The sequence below is a fragment of the Stegostoma tigrinum genome, chromosome 10 (assembly GCF_030684315.1).
Source record: "Stegostoma tigrinum isolate sSteTig4 chromosome 10, sSteTig4.hap1, whole genome shotgun sequence".
NCBI classification, from domain to species: Eukaryota; Metazoa; Chordata; class Chondrichthyes; order Orectolobiformes; family Stegostomatidae; genus Stegostoma; species Stegostoma tigrinum.
Genome location: NC_081363.1, coordinates 38,734,070 through 38,754,590, shown reverse-complemented (window position 1 = coordinate 38,754,590; position 20,521 = coordinate 38,734,070). Strand labels below are relative to the sequence as shown.

The following is a 20,521-nucleotide window of genomic DNA, read 5'->3' as shown; positions in this document are numbered from 1 at the left end:
ATACAGTCGAGGTGCTGGCTTGGTGAGCCAGGTTCAAAATCTAACTTTGTATCAGAGATAATGGGAACTGCAGATGCTGGAGAATCCAAGATAGCAAAGTGTGGAGCTGGATGAACACAGCAGGCCAAGCAGCATCTCAGGAGCACAAAAGCTGACCTTTCGGGCCTAGACCCTTCATCAGAGAGGGTGAAGGGTCTAGGCCCGAAAGGTCAGCTTTTGTGCTCCTGAGATGCTGCTTGGCCTGCTGTGTTCATCCAGCTCCACACTTTGTTATCTCAAAATCTAACTTTGTTCAGCTTTTCTCTGGATATCAACTTCAATCACCAGAACCAAAGGGAGGGATATACCTATATAGTAAGAGGCTGGTAGTAGCAAGGTTGAGCAGTCTAAGGTGATGGTTTTGTAGTGCAGTAGTGGTAAGCCTACCTCTGGGCTAGAGGTCCCGGTCCAGGTCCAGGTCCAGGTCCCAACTGCCCTCAAGGTGTGTTAAAACATATTGGATCATGGTGATTTGGAGTGTCGCTGCAGTGGATCTGGACATTGTTCCTGAGATGACAAGGGAAGTTGAGGCTGGTTTTGTGAAGATGTGGTAGGACAGTTGTGGTAATTAGCTTGAGGTCCTTTTGATGGACCCAGGGGCCAAGTAAGGGGAACTCCTGTCGGGCCCCCCACCAGCCCTGGCAGGAGAACCTCCCAGGCCAGTTGCATGGAGTGGGCTTCTCCTGCTCCCAGATTAATCCTAGTTGGGTCAGGGTAAGGCATTAATTGCCCACTTAAGGGGCTCAATTTGCCCCCTGGTGGAGGAATCTCCTACTGTTCTTAAAATGTAAGAGGTAATGGCCTAGTGGTATTATCACTGGTCTGTTAATCCAGAGGCCCAGATAATATTTTGGACCTGGGTTTGAATCCTGCCATGGTAGATGGTGGAATTTGAATTCAATTTTTTTAAAAAGGAGCCTAATAATGACCATGAACCCATTGTCGATTGTTTTAAAAACCTATCCAATTCACCAATGTTCTTTAGGGAAGGAAACTGCCATCGTTACCTGGTCTGGCCAACATGTGACTCCAGACCCACAGCAAAGTGGTTGACTCTTAACTGCCCTCTGGGCAATTAGAGATGACAAGAAATAGTGGCTTAGCCAGTGACACCCTTGTCCTGTGAAAGAACAAAGGAAAAAAAAATTGCAGTGAGGCAGGGGCAGACAAATAGATGACAAGCAGTTCACTGGATTTAACAAGCACCCCCTCACTTCCAACCCTGCCAGTAAGGAAATGTTATTCCAACCCCAGATTTTCATCAATGTTCTAATACATACATATTGTTACCAACGTTCAATTTTACCCATTACACAGCCAGTGCTGTTTGGTTAGCTATGCTGATTGCAACTTTTCATTCTGACTTGTAGCTGACAAAAGGGTTTCAGAGGACTGTAGAGATTTATAGGTAGTAGGATATCAACTGCCAGCTGCCAAGAAAATATTTTTTTAAAAATACAAGAGAATATTTTGATGACTTCAGTGGAAATGAGTTTTAAGAGAACTATAAGAGCCTGCCAATTCATGATCATCCACAATCGCATGTTATCAGAATGCATCCCACTGATTTTGTATTTTTAACAAGTAGTACAAAGGTTTGTCTGTTGAAGTAGGTTTGTGATCTGCATTAAAGCTCATCCATAAAAAGATACTGTTTGCAATGAATTGTCGTTTGCCTTTATGATTCTTGATGTGAGCCCATTCCTGAATCTCAGGCAATGCTTGTTTTTCATTCCCATTATGTAGAAGTATGCTGACAAATATCTGAAGATAAATATTGCAAAGATCTAACAACCAGCTTGTACCAGTACAAGCTCCATTAATAAACAACACGCACAATATAAGGTAACTGGAACAGACACATCTTTCTTAGTCCTACCTTTTTCATTTTTAACAGCAGCCTTTGGTGTTTGAATCTTTAGCCAGTGATTCATTTTCCTGGAACAACTTTGTCAAGCTTCTTCACAAATTTAAAAACTTCATTTTGAGCACTTCAAAAACTTCACTTCTCCAAAGAAAAAGACAGTGAGATTTTGTAACATTCACACCAAAGGTACACAATGTTATCAGAATCATCTTTTCTGTTTATCTCATGATTCTTGCAGTCAAAGGCATTAATATCGTCCTTCTGATTATTTAAACACAATTAAGGAATAGGAGTCAGAAGTACTTCAGCTGTTAGCATTGCCTGTACCTTATCATGAGGACCTGTCAAAAATATTCCAGTCCTTTCTGGCTTTTGCTCACTCAGGGTAAATTGCACAAAACGCAGATTGTAGCAACATTTTTATTGGCCTAATCTTTCCAGGAATATAGTCAAATATTGTAGGATATATGACAATTGTACATGAATAGATTAGCAGGGGGATATTGCACCATACTAAGTCCAACCATCATTATATAGCGCCATAAAAAATCTGGGTGTAGAAATAATAAACCCAATGCGTCTCAGGAATGAATCAGGAAAAACTGACAAGAGATTAGACATTTTGACAGTGAACTAGTATGTCAATGCATATGTCATGATCCATACTCTGCCACAATAATTACTGAAGTCAGGCTCAGGTTTTGTTCCGAAGCAAAAAAGTGACAATAACTTCAAAGCTATGCAGTTTTTTTGGATAGGAAATGAGAGACAGCTTTAGTGTCTCTCTTAGCTTTAGCACCCTTTTCAGTGTGACTCTGCCTGTTCAATATTTAAACAAATCTTAATGAGCTGAGGGATTTGATACATTGGTTCTTTCACCCAAACTTACATGATTTTTCTTGACAGCAGACCCCAGATTAAATATCTGTTTGTGATTTAAATTAAATTAACCAGTAAATCAAGAATTGAACATAAGCACTGTATGTTTATAGTAATTATAGGGCTACCTATTCCTCTATGGAAGATTTAAAACAATAAACAGTTGTCTCTGTTGTACGAAACAACTATGTAAGTAGGACTAGACACAAGGTCATTCAATAATGCCTGACTTAACAGTTGTTTACCAACCATTAACTAATCTGTCCGGGTATTTGTCTCTGAAATGGCCATGTGAGTCTAAATAATGAATGTCAATGGGTTATTCACCTAATACATATTGAAGAACAGAATTCAGCATTGGCACCACTGGATAATGATCAAGAATAACTACAACGGTTGATATTTTCCTTCCTTAGTCCTGAATTACAGAAATCAATAGCAGTTACCCTACTGCAGCTAATTAGCTAACCTAACAGAGTTCAGTCCACTGCGCTTACACTGCAGCTTCATTATCCAGAAATAATTAATGAACAACTGATTCTATATGGGTGAAAAAGCTTTCATTCTGACACAATTCTGTATGGTGGTTCTAAGACTGCTGGAGTGAAGATGACACCATGCGCATGAACACTTAAAAAATCTTGTCCTTGTGTTGGAAACGCATGAACAAAAGTGAGTTTAATTCAATGTTACTTATTCTGAGAAAGTGATTGTATGACGTTTCCTTAATAACTGAAGTTCTTGGTTTAATATGCTTTCTTCAGATTTTCTCAAAAGCTCAGGACACACTTCTGGATTACTTCAAACAATGTGTATTAACAGACTGTACATGAAGGTAAGGCTGCTGAGCAATCTGTACTGTGCTGTATAGGGTCCGACCTCCTAGCAGAATACTAGCACATGACCACGGAGATAATGGCTACATTTACCTCAGAGGCTCATCTACATATTTGTTAAATCCTAAGTCTGTATTTGTTGTGATGGTTCGCCTGTATTCATGTCAGCTCAGGGATTTCAGGATACAGACTCAAGAATGATGAAAGAATGGTGACTATATATCAAACCCCAGAGGATCACCTTAAGATCATTCTTGATCATTCTTCAACAATCTTCTACTCTTATTTCTGTGGTGGTAGATGTCACGAGTGTGAAAGATGTTGTCAAAGTCCCTGTGGTGAGTAGCTGCAGTGCATTCTGTGGATCATGCAAACAGATCCCACAGTGTGTTGGCACTGAAAATACAGGTATTCAGAATGGTGACAGATCCAACTAAAGGTAGGCTGTCCTATTCTGGATGTGGTTTCTGTAGTTGTACTAATTCAGTCAAGAGGTAAGAATACTATCAAATTCTTAATCTTAACCTTGAAAACAGTGCTTTGAGGAAGCAGGAGGTAAAATGTACCCAACTTCTGTTCTGCTCTGGTAGTCTTGTTGTGGATGTGCTTGCTCCCATTTGGTATCTAACCAACGATAACCCACCAATATGTTGAGGACAGAGATTCAATGGTAGTGATACTGTTGTTAACACACGGTGCTTCACTGTCAGAGAGCTGAGCACCACAAAATCATTAGTCGATAGCCCCATTTCAGATGTTATGATGGAGGAAAGGATATTGATGAAACAGCTATAGCTGAGGACACTGACCTGTAGAAGTGCTGGACCCCCATCCTGAAGCTGTGAGGCCTGGAATTTGCAAACTACAACCATCTTACTGCACAATACACATAATTACAGCCAGCAGAGGGCTTTATCAGCAAACCCTTTAATTTTTGCAAGAGTTCCTTGGTGCTCTGGGACAGCTGCTCTTATGTCTGTTATGCCTGAAGTCAATCTACAATGAAAATTGAGGTAGAGTGGTTTGGTTAAAACCTAACAGATGAGCAAATTGTTGTCACTTAGTGGCACTAACAAAGGTTTATCTTACTGATAATTGGGAATGGTACATGGTGCAGTCGTGGACCAGATTACATTTTTTTCATTTTCTTGAAGTCCAAACATATCTAGGTAATTTTCCAGATCGACTTTTGAATGTGGGTGACGTAGCTGTGCTGATAGTTCAGATACTCTGGTACACTGTAGTCAGGATATCACGTGACCTATAGCGTCCTGTGCATTCTACCGCTCCTCACTATTTTGTGGAGTGGATCAAATTTGATGAGGCTGACATCTATAATGGTGGAAGCATTTATGTTGGCATAATAGGATCATCCAACAAGGTACTTGTGAACATATCAGCCCGACTTTTTGCGTTTATGTATTGAAATCTAATCTGGTTGATAATTGGGAATTCATGCAGCTTATAGAGTCATGAGGTTTACAACATGGAAACAAGCCCTCTGGCCCAAATGTCCATGCTGCCCAGATGTCATAATTAATCTAACCCCATTTACCGCTTGTTCTTTCATTTCTTAGTCCCTGGTTGTCCACTGCATTTTTCGCTTGGCTGTTGTATCCAATTTTAATATGACCCATTAGCTGTAAAACCATGCTGTTCTGTCTATACACTGTTGTTTTTGATGCTGGCAATAGCTTGAAAATGATCGTGCCTTATTCTAAAGAATGCTTAGTGCTGATCCTGCATTCCACTTTGACAGCTATGAAAGTTTTTTTATGCTTCATGTTGAATTCACAGCATTTTGTTAGCATTTGTCAGATTGTGTTTGTTCAAAAAATGCAATGCAAGTGAATTGCATGCTACTCCTTTCCTTATTTTGAAGCGCGGCTCTCATAAAGTGAAGTAATAGAATGATGGTTGCTATGTATTAATTTTGATCCAGATTCTCCTACTAGCCCACAGATATAAACCTCCTTCCTCAACTGAAAATCTATGTTAAAAGTGAGAGAATTCAGACGCCTTGCCACTGCCATTCTGTAAGTAATATGTTGGAAAAGCTAGTTTTTGATTTTCTTTGCTGATGGCTTTGACTATTAATAGTCAACTAAAATGTGAAAACACAGTCACACTTTTGCAGCTGAAATGTGGTGACAGGCATTGTGCTAAGTAAAGACCTTTCTTATTGGAGTGGAAAGTATATGCACTGTGATTTTGGATATGCAGTTAAATTGGAATCATAACCACAGGCTCTCTCCAGTTCCCAAACACTGCCCCTCCCCCGCACCTGAATTTGCATTATCCATGAGAGTGCATTAAACAGATGCTCGTGGCACAGTGGATACATTTTGAATGACCACCTGCACTCATTCTTAGATGTTTTGGTGCCTCTCTGTGGTCTGGTGCAGGATTGCTCGGTGCAGAGTTTGTTGAGCACTCTTGATCCCCACAGACCCTGTCCCCCTATCCTCTAACCCTTGGTCTTCAGTGGAAGGACAAATAATCTGTTTTTTTTTTACAGAAATTCTATTTTCACAGGTCAATCCACCTCACTGGTGAACATTCACTGACAAAGTCAACAACAGCCTCTGGAGACTAGTAAAGCTGATACTCCTCATCCGCCAGTCTTTTCCCACATTCCACAGGAACAGGAAAGTCTTATCTCTTGTCAGACTGATCTGTATGGGATAGACTTAAAACTCCACTCAAAACCAAACAGGAATTCCAAATCCAGAACACAGTATATCTGAGTAATGTAATATATCATTCAAACCAAAATGTTAACTCTGATTTCTCTTCACAGATGCTGCCAGACCAGCTCAGCTTTTGCAGCATTTTCTGCTTATGTTTCTGATTTAGAGCATCCGCAACACTTTTGATTTTTATTTCATATTTAACTCACTGCCGCTTTCCTCCGAAGAATAACACCTTGAAGATGTTCCGCTCCTCTCTCCAATAGGACTTCCTTCCCAATCTTTTTTCTTGCCCACTGTCTTTAATTTCACTGTTGCTCCTTCTATTTCACCAGGTATTTGTTAAAACCTGTTTTTACAGCCGCATCAAATTCCCCAGTGACTGCCAGTTCTGAAGAAGGGTCACTTGACCCGAAATGTCACCCCTGATTTCTCTCCACAGATGCTGCCAGGCCTGCTGAGCTTTTCCCGAAATTGTTGCCTGTGACAGTGAATCTGGGTTCCATCGCTTTGAAGCCATGCACTTGGAATCCAGTTGGTGTTATTTCAGGGCCTTAGTAGAACCTCCAAGAATATTTATATGAAATCTATATGAATTTATATTATTTAAAGTATTGTTAAAAGTGTATTTTTTAAAAATTTGTAATGCTTTTAGCATCCCAGAAATGATCAGGATACGCTGTACTTACAAATGTTATTTATTGCACAAACAAGATTCTCATCTGCTCCTTTCTAATCTAAAATGAATTGCTTTTTAAAATGCTGTGCAGAGTAAACTGCTCTCAGCAGTTTAATATTAATGATTGCATGGAGACAACAGTCTGCAAATTCTGTCATTCTTTGAGTAAAGCCAAAGTTTGGAGCAAGCTACAGTTTTCTTGAATATATACTGCAGCAAAAGAAAGAATACGAAACTAAATAAACAAAGCCCCATTGCCATCCCATAGTCTGGGCTTTCAAAAAGTGTTTCATTGGTACTGCACTAGCAGAGGTTACTATGAAGATCCTGCCAACTCAATCTCCCCTCATCTCAGACGTAGTGGTCTTCAGGTTAACGTCATCACCAGTCATCTCTCTCTCTCTAAGGAAATACCCTGTGATTAGGGCAACTTTACCTTTCATATTGATTTTTTTTTAAAATATTCATTTGTGGGATGTGGTCTTCTCTGGCTGACCAGCATTTCTTGTCCATCCCTAGCCACCCTTGAGAAGGCCGTGGTGAGCTGCCTTCTTGAACTGTTGCAGTCCACCTGTTGTGGGTTGACCCACAATGCCATTAGGGAGGGCATTCCAGGATTTTGACCCAGCGACAGCAAAGGAACAGCGATATATTTTCAATTCAGGATGGTGAGTGGTTTGGAGGGGAACTTGAAGTTGGTGATGTTCCCATGTATTTGCTGCCCTTGTCCTTCTAGATGGGAATGGTCATGGGTTTGGAAGGTGCTGTCTGAGGATCTTTAGTGAATTTCTGCAGTGCATCTTGTAGATGGTACATACAGCTGCTACTGAGCAACGGTGGTCGAGGGAGTGGATACTTATGGATGTCGTGGCAATCAAGCAGGCGCCTTTATCCTGGATGGTGTTAAGTTTCTTGAGTGTTGTTGGGGCTGCACTCATTCAAGCAAGTGGAAAATATTCAGTCACACTCCTGACCTGTGCCTTGTAGACTGGCTTTGAGGAGCCAGGAAGTGAGTTACTTGCTGCAGTATTCCTAACCTCTGACCTGCTCTGGTAACCACTGTGTTTACATGATGAGTCTAGTTGAGTTTCTGGTCAATGATAACCCCCAGAATGTTGATAGTGGGGGATTCAATGATGGTAGCACCATTGAATGTCAAGAGGCAGTAGTGAGATCATCTCTTATTGGTGACAATCATAGCCTAGGATTTCTGTGGTACAAATGTCATTTGCCACTTGTCAGCCCAAGTCTGGATATTGTCCAGATCTTGCTGCATTTGGACATGGACTGCTTCAGTATCTGACGAGCCACAAATGTTGCTGAGCATTTTGCAATCATTGGTGAACATCCCCACCTTGTGACAGAGGAAAGATCATTGATGAAACAGCTGAAGATGTTTGGGCCGAGGACACTACCCTGAGGAACTCCTGCAGACATGTCCTGGAGCTGAGACGATTAATGTCCAACAACCACGACCATCTTGTTATGTGTCAGGTATGACTCCAACCACAGGAGAGTTTACCCCCCTGATACCCATTGATTCCAGTTCTGCCATGGCTTCTTGATGCCACACTCAGTCAAATGTAACCTTGATGACAAGGGCTATCACACTCATCTCACCTCACAAATTCAGCTCTTTTGCCAATGCTTGAGCCAAGGCTGTTATGAGGTCAAGAACTGAGTGGCCCTGAAGGAACCCAACTGGGCGTCACTGAGCAGGTTATTGCTGATTAGGTGCGGTTTGATGGCAATGTTCATGACACCATCCATCACATTACTGATGATCGAGCGGAGACTGATGGGGCGGTAATTGTCTGGGTTTGATTTGTCCTGCTTTTTATGTACAGAATATACTTCGATTAGATTCCCTACAGTGTGGAAACAGGACCTTCGGCCCAACAAGCCCACACCGCCTCTTGGAGCATCTCACCCAGACCCAACCCACTATAACCCACACACCGCTGAACACTACGGGCAATTTAGCATGGCCGATCCACCTAGCCTGCACATCTTTGGACTGTGGGAGGAAACCGGAGCACCTGGAGAAAACCCATGCAGACACAGGGAGAATGTGCAAACTCTGCACAGACAGTTGCCCAAGGCTGGAATCGAACCCGGGTCCCTGGCGCTGTGAGGCTGTAGTGCTAACCACTGAGCCACCGTGCCGCCCATTGGGAAATATTCCACATTGTCGGTAGATGCCAGTGTTGTAGCTGTACTGGAACAGCTTGGCTAGGGGACTAGCAGGTTCTGGAGCACAAGACTTCAGTACTATTGCCAGAATATTGTCAGGGCCCATAGCATTTGTAGTATCCATTGTCTCCAACCATTTCTTGATATCACGTGAAGTGAACTGAATTGGTTGAAGACTGATATCTATAATGCTAGGGACGAGTGGAAGAGGCCGAGATGGACCATCCACTCAGCACTTCTGGCTGAAGATTGCTGGGAATGCTTCAGCCATACCTTTTGCATTGATGTGCTGGGCTCTTCCATCATTGAGGATGGGGATATTTGTGGAGCCTCCTCCTCTAGTGAGTTGTTTAATTGTCCACCACCATTCACGGCTTGATGTGTCAGAACTGCAGAGCTTAGATCTGATCTGTTGGTTGTGGGATCACTTAGCTCCGTCTATCTGTTTTTGCTGTTTGTCCCGAAAAGTCAGCCTTCCTGTTCCTCTAACGTTTCTTGGCCTGCTGTGTTCATCCAGCTCTACACCTTGTTATCTCAGATTCTCCAGCATCTGCAGTTCCTACTATCTCTACCCAGAATATTAGCTGGGTTTCTGCATTAATAGTCTAGCCATAACACCACTGGGCCATCATGTACCCTATTGATACTAGTAGAAGTTATATTAAAAATTCCCTTATTTCTATGATTTCTCATAACTGGGGGAGCAGTGGCTAGTAATCCGATGGTTTAAGCTACTGTTTTGGTGACACGAGTTCAAATCTCATCATGGAAGCTGGTCAGGTTGAATTCAATTCATTAAATAAAATCTGACTTGTGATATGGCTGAGTTGCTATAAAAACTCCTACCTGATTTATTAATGTCCTTCAGAGAACATAGGAGCTGGAATAGGGCCATTCACTCATTTGAGCTGAGTGGGAGCTGCTGATGTCAATATAGATTCACAGGAGGCAAAGTGGGAGCAAATTTATTTTTATCTTTAACACAACTTCTGAGCCAAGATCCTAGAAGGATGACATTTCCATGGAACTGGCATCCAGTCTTGACCCTAACCATTTAATAATCCCAGTCATGGTGTCAGAGAAAAGGATGAAGCTTTATGCTCCCATTTCACTTTCAATGATTTATTTTCACAGATGTATACGGGGGAGGGGAGGGGAAGCTGAACAGATGCCACATGCTCCACTAGAGAGGAAAAAAAGATGAGTCACTGCATGTTCATTGCGTTGGGTTCAATGCATGAAATCCAAGAGCTGTCATTGCCAGCCCTTTCAATCAGATTAACATGTGTGAAATACAGAAGAGTTAACAAGCAATTAGAATTTTTTAAACTGAAGCAGAAGTAGAAGGGGAATTTTCCACACTTAGTCCTGTGAAATGCTGGGAGTTAGTCAGCTGAGAGCCCACATTAGATTAATTTGTGGCTTAGGAGAGAGTCTTTCACTGAGCCATTGCTTTATCGTTCCACATCAGGGTTCCTCAACCAATCTGAAAAAGTGGGTGGGATGATGTGACGCATCATTTGAAGAAGGACTTTTATTTAAAGTGACCCTGGCAAAGTTCACAATGGCAGCACTAAGTGAAGAATTGAGTGTACCAAATGGGAAGTCACATAGAAACAAAACATGGAAAATCTGTCCGTCTTACTCCTCCGACTTGCAGCAAGGTCAGAAATCACACGACACCACATTATAGTCCAACAGGTTTATTTGAAAAGACAAGCTTTCTGAGCCTTACTCCTCCTTTTCACGAGGGGTGAAAGAGAGTGCGCACATACACATGTATGGGGGGGGAGACAGAGTTTGGGGGTGCATATGTGCATGCGGGAGAGAGAGTGCACGTGTGCATGTGCACACGGGAAAGAGAGTGGGGAAGAGAGAGAGTGTGTGTGTGTGTGAGAGAGAGAGATGTTGCACTTCTCCAACTTCCATTCTAAACATATTGAAACAGCTGCCCTCTACGGAGAAGCCCTGCACATACACAGGATCTGTTTGGATGAAGAGGAACATGATGGACACCTGAAGGTGTTGAAGGATGCCCTCATAGGAACAGGATACGATACTCAGCTCATCGATTGCAGGTCCTAACAAACCACAGCAAAAACCTGTAATGACCTCCTCAGAAGACAGAAACAGGATATGTCCGATAGGGTACACTTTATCCTTCAGTACTTCCTGGGTAGGAGAAACTACACCATGTTCTTTGCAGCCTTAAACACATTATTGATGACGATGAGCACCTCACCAAGATCTTCTCCACACCTCCACTTCTCACCTCCAAACAACCATCAAACCGTAAACAGATCATAGTTCACGGCAAACTACTCAGCTTTCAGGATAGCAATGATCACAACACCACACAATCCTGTCATGGAAAGACGAAGGGTCTAGGCCTGAAACGTCAGCTTTCCCGCTCCTAAGTTGCTGCTTGACCTGCTGTGTTCATCCAGCTCCACACTTTGTTATCTCGGATTCTCCAGCGTCTGCAGTTTCCATTATCTCAGATACTCATGTGACTCAACCAACATTGTCTATCTCATATGCTGCAGGCAAAGATGTCCCGAGGCACAGTACGTTGTTGAAACCATGCAGACACTGTGACAATGGATGAATGGACATCACGCAACAATCACCAGACAGGTACATTTCCTCCCAGCGAGGGAGCATTTCAGCGGTCAAGGATATAAGGCCTCAGATCTTTGGGTAACCATCCTCCACGGCGGACTTTAGGATACACAACAACACAGAGTCACTGAGCAAAGGGTGATAGCCAAATTCAGTACCCATGATAAAAATCTCAGCTGGGATCTTCGGTTCATGTCGCACTAGAGGTTGTCCCGCCATACTGTACACTCTCTCTCACACACACACACACACACACACACACACACACACACACACACACATTTTCACACTCTCTCACTGTCACACTCTCACACTCACGAGCTCTGTCCCACACACACACACTTTCTCTCTCTCTCTCCACGCATGCACACATGTGCACATACCCTCTTTCCCCATCCCCTCACACACACAAACACACACACACTCACTCTCCCTCTCTCTCTCTCTCTCTCTCTCTCTCACACACACACACACTCTTTCTGTCTCTCCCCACGCAAGCACACATGTACGCATATTCTCTCTCTCGCACACACTCACTCTCTCTGACACACACACACACACACACACGTGAATCTGTGTGGTGAATTTGTATTTGCAGATACCTTCTATTTTGTTAAAAAAGCACACAATTTGTAGACAGTCAGTCAATGTGGTGTTTTATAATTTCCTACCTTAGAAATAAAACCAGCCTGACTCCAAACTAGTACACAAACAGATTCTAAACAAGGCCTCACACCTAACATGCATTGTTTAGCCAAAAATGTCACCTTTTCTTTACACTGATAAAACCTTTAGTTCTCACAGGACTGTGACTTGAAAGGAATTTGGAAATTTACACAAAGATATTAATCAATTAACATCTTCTAACTGTTTAAAGATTGAACAGCATCTTAGGTCTGTTTAGTACATGCTCATCAATGGTGTGACCCTTTGACCTTTTACTTATAAATTCTGTGTCTGATACTACTTCTCTCACTAACACCTGAAGAAGGAGTGAGGCTCCGAAAGCTTGTGTTTTCAAACAACCCTGTTGAACGACAACCTGATGTTATGTGATTTCTGACCTTGTCCACCCCAGTCCAACACCAGCACCAACATCAGCACCAGCACCTCCACATCCTGACTTGCACCGAGTTACAGAGGTTGTCACCAATTGCAGGGCGGATCCCAGGGTTTGGGGCCAGTTCCAGAAAAGATTTGATGACAATGGGTGATCCAGTAATTGATGAGTGTCCTATAATCTTCATCTGGCACCATCACTCTCACCTACCTACATTTTCCTGCATGGCCCTCCTTTGACCAATAGTGAGCTAGTAACCCAGAACCCTAGACTGGTGACATGGGTTTAAATATCACCATGATAGATGATGAAATTTGGATAAGAATCTGAAATTTTAAAAAACTATCCTAATGGTGACCATGTAAACGATGTTGATTGTTGCAAAAAACCATCTGGTTTGCTAATGTCCTTTGGGAAGGAAATCTGCAGTTCCTACCTGGTCTGTGACTCCAGATCCACAGCCCACTGGCTATTAAGGGATGGGAACTCAGTACCAGCCTACCTGGAGATTCTTACTTCTCATGAACAAATAAAAGAAAAATATACTTTACTTTCACACACATTGCTTTGTCTCCTCAAATCTCCACTATGAGAGACGTCATTCACATTCACCCTCATGCTAATGCTATTTCATTCTCAGTCCGTACCACCATTCATCCTCAGCAAACTGTCCACTTCTCACACTCCTGAACTTCTGCCTTATCGCTTGTTTGGAGAAGGAAGCTCACAGTTCCATGGAGACGAAAGAGTCCCCAGGGACAGGAGCTGCTGCCATATTCCACCTATTCTCAATGGAGGAGGGAACACCAGAGACCAACAGTAATACAGTTCACAGCGACCTGGTGGACATATTAAATATCACACTGCTACCTAGTAGTTAATTGTCTTTCATGCTGAATTATTGTCACCAGTACCCTAAATATCATTATTTGCACAATGCTAACTTAGAAACCAATTTCACCTAAGCCAATGTCTAATACATGTCTTTCATCTTCAACAAGGACTTTGCTGTTCCTGATGAAGGAGACGAAGGAGGGGCCCTGGAGTTCCTCAGAGGATGACTAGCAATCTGTGGATATACTGCCATGTGACTCCTGCCCACCATCGTCCAGCGCAGATACGTACACACTGATGAGTCCAACTTCATCGGTAGGGTTATGGCATGCTGGCTCATTGGTTAACACTGCTGCATCACAGCGCCAGGGGCACAGGTTCAATTCCACCCTCGGGTAACTGTCTGTGCAGGGTTTGCACGTCGTCTGCGTGGGTTTCCACTGGGTGCTCCAGTTTCCTCTCATAGCCCAAAAACCTGCAGGTTAGGTGGATTGGCCGTGCTAAATTGCCCATAGTGTCCATAGATGTATAAGTTAGGTGCAAGTTTACAGGGATAGGGTGGGTTTGGATGGGATTCTCTTCAAAAGATCGCTGTCGACTTGTTTGGTCAACTACCCTGTTTTCACACTTTGGGGTGCTATGGTGTGAGGCAGTTCACTTGTGGGCAGGAATTAGAGAACAGGAACAGCCATGGAAAGTCATTGGAGGGCAGTGCTCATATAGATGTAGATACTGAGACTTAGTGGGAGGTCAGTCTGGGATGGGTCATGAACTAAATGAAAATCTTTTCAGCAACAATAGGACATAGGTGTGTTTGTGTCACAGTTTCCAGAGCCAGTTTGCACCTTTAAGCAGCAAATTGAGGATGAGTGCATTGGAGCAGATGTAGTCCATTCAACCCATCGGGTTTGCTCTGCCATTCAATAAGATCATGACCAATCTGATAATCTTCAATGCCATTTCCTTGTCTTTTCCCCATAACTCTTGATTTCCTTACTGATTAAAAATTTGTCCATCTCACTTTAAATCTACTTAATGGCACAGACTTGACCACCCTCTGCGGTAAAGCATTCGCATGATTCACTATCCTACAAGAGAAGGAAGTCCCCTCATCTCTGTCTGAAAAGACCAATTCCTTATCCGGAGATCATATCCCATGTTCCTAGACTCTCCCACATGTGAAAACAAGCTTTTCGCATCGACCCTATCAAGATCCATAAAATTCTTGCATGTTTCAATGAGGTCATCTAAACACCAATGAACACAGGCACAACCTACTCAAATTCTCTTTAGAAGACAGTCCCTCCAAAACTGGTGAACTTTCTCTGCACTGCAAACAATACTAGCTCATCTTTCCTTAGATAAGCAGGCCGAAACTGTTCATAATATTCTAGGTGTGGTCTAACTGGTAACTTGCGTAACTTTAGCAAGACTCCATTCTTATTCCTTTAAGGAAGGTAATATGGCATACTCACTCGGTCTTGCCTAGATGTGACATCAGACCCACAGTGATGTGGATGACTCATAACTGCACTCTGAGCAATCAGGGAGAGGCCATAACCTAGCCAGCAATGCTCACACCCTATAAATGGATTAAAAGAAGCTCATGATGAATCAGATGACTGAGTCCACCAATTGACCTGTAAAATCTGACTGTATTTTAACACAACATCAGCCAAAGCCTAACTCAGTGATGGAAGGTCATAGCCCCTTGTGACTGGGTACTCTTCATCTGGTGGTAAACAGGGAATTGCAACTGGGACCTGAGAAGAAAGACGTACAAAGGGCTCATGGTCGGCAAGGAAGGGTTGTGGCTTTTTCAAGGCACATCCACATGGCAGCATGTATACTGCTACCTGCCCCAGTGACTGATTCTGCCTGCCAACTGAGACAGAGCTGCATGGCTCCAAAACCCAAAGGATATCCACCCCAGGGAGGGGAGCAGCAGCCTGCCGCTAGCTATGCTGAAGATATGAGGGGAGTGGCAGGCAAAATATACAATGTATGAGGAGAAGTTCCAGTTGCACAAAAAAGGGACATGTTTTCTGTTCCCTAGGCCCTCTTTATTTGATTGAATGGGTGAGTGATGTTTGAATGAGCTACATATTGCTTTGACCCTCCATTTTACTCGATCCCCCTAGTAACCTGGTCAATTTTCCTTCTGTGCATGGAATGAGCAACTTGATGAAGAATGTAAGCTGTGATCATGATATTTATGGGTAAGTAAATGTAGGGAAGGTGTTTGATGACGTGTGGGTGTTTTGTACAGGGATCTTGATGCTTTCAGTGCCGCAAACACACTTCTTGTGTGAAGTATGACAACAAAGTGTGAACCTGGATGAACACAGCAGGCCAAGCAGCATCTCAGGAGCACAAAAGCTGACGTTTCGGGCCTAGACCCTTCATCAGAGAGGGGGATGGGGAGAGGGTTCTGAAATAAATAGGGAGAGAGGGGGAGGCGGACCAAAGATGGATAGAGGAGAAGATAGGTGGATAGGAGAGTAAAGGTGGGGAGGTGGGGAGGGGATAGGTCAGTCCAGGGAGGACAGATGGGTGAAGGAGGCAGGATGAGGTTAGTAAGTGGGAAATGGAGGTGTGGCTTGAGGTGGGAGGAGGGATTCGGTGAGAGGAAGAACAGGTTAGGGAGGCGGGGACGAGCTGGGCTGGTTTTGGAATGCAGTGGGGGAGGGGGAGATTTTGAAGCTTGTGAAGCCCACATTGATAACATTGGGCTGCAGGGTTCCCAAGCGGAATATGAGTTGCTGTTCCTGCAACCTTCGGGTGGCATCATTGTGGCACTTCAGGAGGCCCATGATGGAAATGTCATCTAAAGAATGGGAGGGGGAGTAAAAATGGTTTGCGACTCTCCTTCATCTCCGCCGCATCTGCTCCCAGGATGAGGCATTCCACTCCCACACATCCCAGATGGCCGCGTTCTTCAAGGACCGCAACATTGCCCCCACAGTGGTCGAGAACGCCCTTGACCACGTCTCCCGTATTTCTCGCAACACATCCCTAACACCCCGCCCCCGCCACAACCGCCCAAAGAGGATCCCCCTCGTTCTCACACACCACCCCACCAACCTCCGGATACAACACATCATCCTCCGACACTTCCGCTATCTACAATCCGACCCCACCACCCAAGACATTTTTCCATCCCCACCCTTGTCTGCCTTCTGGAGAGACCACTCTCTCTGTGACTCCCTTGTCCGCTCCAAACTCCCCTCCAACCCCACCACACCCGGCACCTTCCCCAGCAACCGCAGGAAATGCTACACCTGCCCCCACACCTCCTCCCTCACCCACATCCCCGGCCCCAAGATGATTTTCCATATTAAGCAGAGGTTCACCTGCACATCTGCCAATGTGGTGTACTGCATCCACTGTACCCGGTGTGGCTTCCTCTACATTGGGGAAACCAAGCGGTGGCTTGGGGACCGCTTTGCAGAACACCTCCACTCGGTTCGCAATAAACAACTGCACCTCCCAGTCACAAACCATTTTAACTCCCCCTCCCATTCCTCAGAGACATGTCCATCATGTGGCTCCTGCAGTGCCACAATGATGCCACCCGAAGGTTGCAGGAACAGCAACTCATATTCCGCTTGGGAACCCTGCAGCCCAATGGTATCAATGTGGACTTCACCAGCTTCAAAATCTCTCCCTCCCCCACCACATCTCAAAACCAGCCCAGCTCGTCCCTGCCTCCCTAACCTGTTCTTCATCTCACCTATCCCCTCCTCCCACCTCAAGCCGCAGCTCAATTTCCCACCTACTAACCTCATTCCGCCTCCTTGACCTGTCCGTTCTCCCTGGACTGACCTATCCCCTCCCCACCTCCCCACCTATACTCTCCTCTCCACCTATCTTCTCCTCTATCCATCTTCAGTCCACCTCCCCCTCTCTCCCTATTTATTTCAGAACCCTCTCCCCAGCCCCCTCTCTGATGAAGGGTCTAGGCCCGAAACGTCAGCTTTTGTGCTCCTGAGATGCTGCTTGGCCTGCTGTGTTCATCCAGCTCCACACTTTGTTATCTCGGATTCTCCAGCATCTGCAGTTCCCATTATCTCATGTGAAGTATATCTGGATGAGGCAGTCATGACCTTCTCCAGTAGGCAGTGCATCAACTTCAGGTAATAATGGCATGTCAGGAGGGTGCCACTCCTGCTTTCCATCTTCCAAGGTGGCCAGAATCTCATCATGAGACTCACTCTGGCACCAGCCCAAGCACTACTGAGCTGTGCAGAACATCACAGACCACAGCAATCCTGAGAGTCCTTGCTGGCCCAAATTGGCTGACTGCCCTAGACTTGTTGAAGCAATGCTCACCTTCTTTTTGTGCAAATACCCAGCTTACTCTGTTGAGGTGCTAGTGATGATATTGCTCCTGTTGCGCCTCTTCCATGCCTGTTTGGTAAAATTCCACACATTGGGCTCATCAATCAGCTCTTAACATTGGTAGCGTTTGTGCCCAGCTGGCAGCTGCTGAGGATATCTGCTGTGGAGAGAAGGTGAAAGAGTCATGACAGTCACATGGAAACTTGTATTATCCATGATCACACTTCAGCTGCCCATTCAGTAAAGTGGACCCCTCCTAATGATCACCCAGCACAGCTAACTGCCTGTAAACTCCATCTGTAACCCTCCTGAGCCACAGAAATCCCATAGGGGATTCTGAGCCCTGCATTTGATCAACCAAAACCATCACCTATTTAAACAAGAGATAATGGGAACTGTAGATGCTGGAGAATCCAAGATAACAAAGTGTGGAGCTGGATGAACACATCAGGCCAAGCAGCATCTCAGGAGCACAAAAGCTGACATTTCGTGCCTAGACCCTTCATCAGAGAGGGGGATGGGGTGAGGGTTCTGGAATAAGTAGGGAGAGAGGTGGAGGCGGACCGAACATGGAAAGAAAAGAAGATAGGTGGAGAGGAGAGTATAAGTGGGGAGGTAGGGAGGGGATAGGTCAGTCCAGGGAAGACGGACAGGTCAAAGAGGTGGGATGAGGTTAGTAGGTAGGAAATGGAGCTGCGGCTTGAGATGGGAGGGAGGGATGAGTGAGAGGAAGAACAGGTTAGGGAGGCAGAGACAGGCTGGGCTGGTTTTGGGATGCATTGGGGGGAGGGGATGAGCTGGGCTGGTTGTATGATGCAGTGAAGGGAGGGGACGAGCTGGGCTGGTTGGGGGATGCGGTGGGGGAAGGGGAGATTTTGAAGCTGGTGAAGTCCACATTGATACCATTGGGTTGCAGGGTTCCCAAGCGGAATATGAGTTGCTGTTCGTGCAACCTTCGGGTGGCATCATTGTGGCACTGCAGGAGGCCCATGATGGACATGTCGTCTGAGGAATGGGAGTGGGAGTGGAAATGGTTTGCGACTGGGAGGTGCAGTTGTTTGCTGCGAACTGAGCGGAGGTGTTCTGTAAAGCGGTCCCCAAGCCTCCGCTTGGTTTCCCCAATGTAGAGGAAGCCACACCGGGTACAGTGGATGCAGTACACCATATTGGCAGATGTGCAGGTGAACCTCTGCTTAATATGGAAAGTCATCTTGGGGCCGGGGATGTGGGTGAGGGAGGAGGTGTGGGGGCAGGTGTAGCATTTCCTGCAGTTGCTGGGGAAGGTGCCGGGTGTGGTGGGGTTGGAGGGGAGTGTGGAGCGAACAAGGGAGTCACGGAGAGAGTGGTCTCTCCGGAAGGCAGACAAGGGTGGAGATGTAAACATGTCTTGGGTGGTGGGGTCGGATTGTAGATGGCGGAAGTGTCGGAGGATGATGCGTTGTATCCGGAGGTTGGTGGGGTGGTGTGTGAGAACGAGGGGGATCCTCTTTGGGCGGTTGTGGTGAGGGCGGTGTGTTAGGGATGTGTTGAGGGAAATGCGGGAGACGTGGTCAAGGGCGTTCTCGACCACTGGAGGGGGAAAGTTGAGGTCCTTGAAGAACTTGGACATCTGGGAGGTGCGGGAGTGGAATGCCTCATCCTGGGAGCAGATGTGGCGGAGGCGGAGGAATTGGGAATAGGGGATGGAATTTTTGCAGGAGGGTGGGTGGGAGGAGGTGTATTCTAGGTAGCTGTGGGAGTCGGTGGGCTTGAAATGGACATCAGTAACTAGCTGGTTCCCTGAGATGGAGACTGAGGTCCAGGAAGGTGAGGGATGTGTTGGAGATGGCCCAGGTGAATTTGAGGTTAGGGTGGAAGGTGTTGGTGAAGTGGATGAACTGTTCGAGCTCCTTTGGGTAGCAAGAGGCGGCGCCGATACAGTCATCAATGTAACGGAGGAAGACGTGGTGTTTGGGGCCTGTGTAGGTGCGGAAGCAGGACTATTCCACGTAACCTACAAAGAGGCAGGCATAGCTGGGGCCCATGCGGGTGCCCATGGCCACCCACTTTGTCTGTAGGAAGTGGGAGGAATCAAAAGAGAAGTTGTTGAGGGTGAGGACGAGTTTGGCTAGGCGGATGAGGATGTCGGTGGAGGGGGACTGGTCGGGCCTGCGGGACAGGAAGAAGCGGAGGGCCTTGTGGCCATCTGCATGAGGAATACAGGTGTATAGGGACTGGACGTCCATGGTGAAAATGAGGTGTTGGGGGCCAGGGAATTGGAAGTTCTGGTGGAGGTGGAGGGCGTGGGTGGTGCCACGGACGTAGGTAGGGAGTTCCTGGACCAAAGGGGAGAAAATGGAGTCCAGATAGGTGGAGATGAGTTTGGTGGGGCAGGAACAGGCTGAGACGATGGGTCGACCAGGGCAGGCAGGTTTGTGGATTTTGGGAAGGAGATAGAAACGGGCCGTGCGGGGTTGGGGAACAATGAGGTTGGAGGCTGTG

General features: G+C 45.3%; 1 protein-coding gene across 1 annotated transcript in view; it reads right to left on the bottom strand.

Annotated features, from left to right (window-relative positions):
• The window catches only part of rcor1 (REST corepressor 1), a 202,789-nt gene extending 200,801 nt beyond the window's left edge, over nucleotides 1-1,988 (bottom strand). The window contains exon 1 of the mRNA XM_048537059.2: nucleotides 1,919-1,988. Within this exon, the coding sequence (XP_048393016.1) occupies nucleotides 1,919-1,973 (55 nt within the window). The 5' untranslated portion in view covers nucleotides 1,974-1,988. The remainder of the gene's footprint in view (nucleotides 1-1,918) is intronic.
• Nucleotides 1,989-20,521: the final 18,533 nt, after the last annotated feature.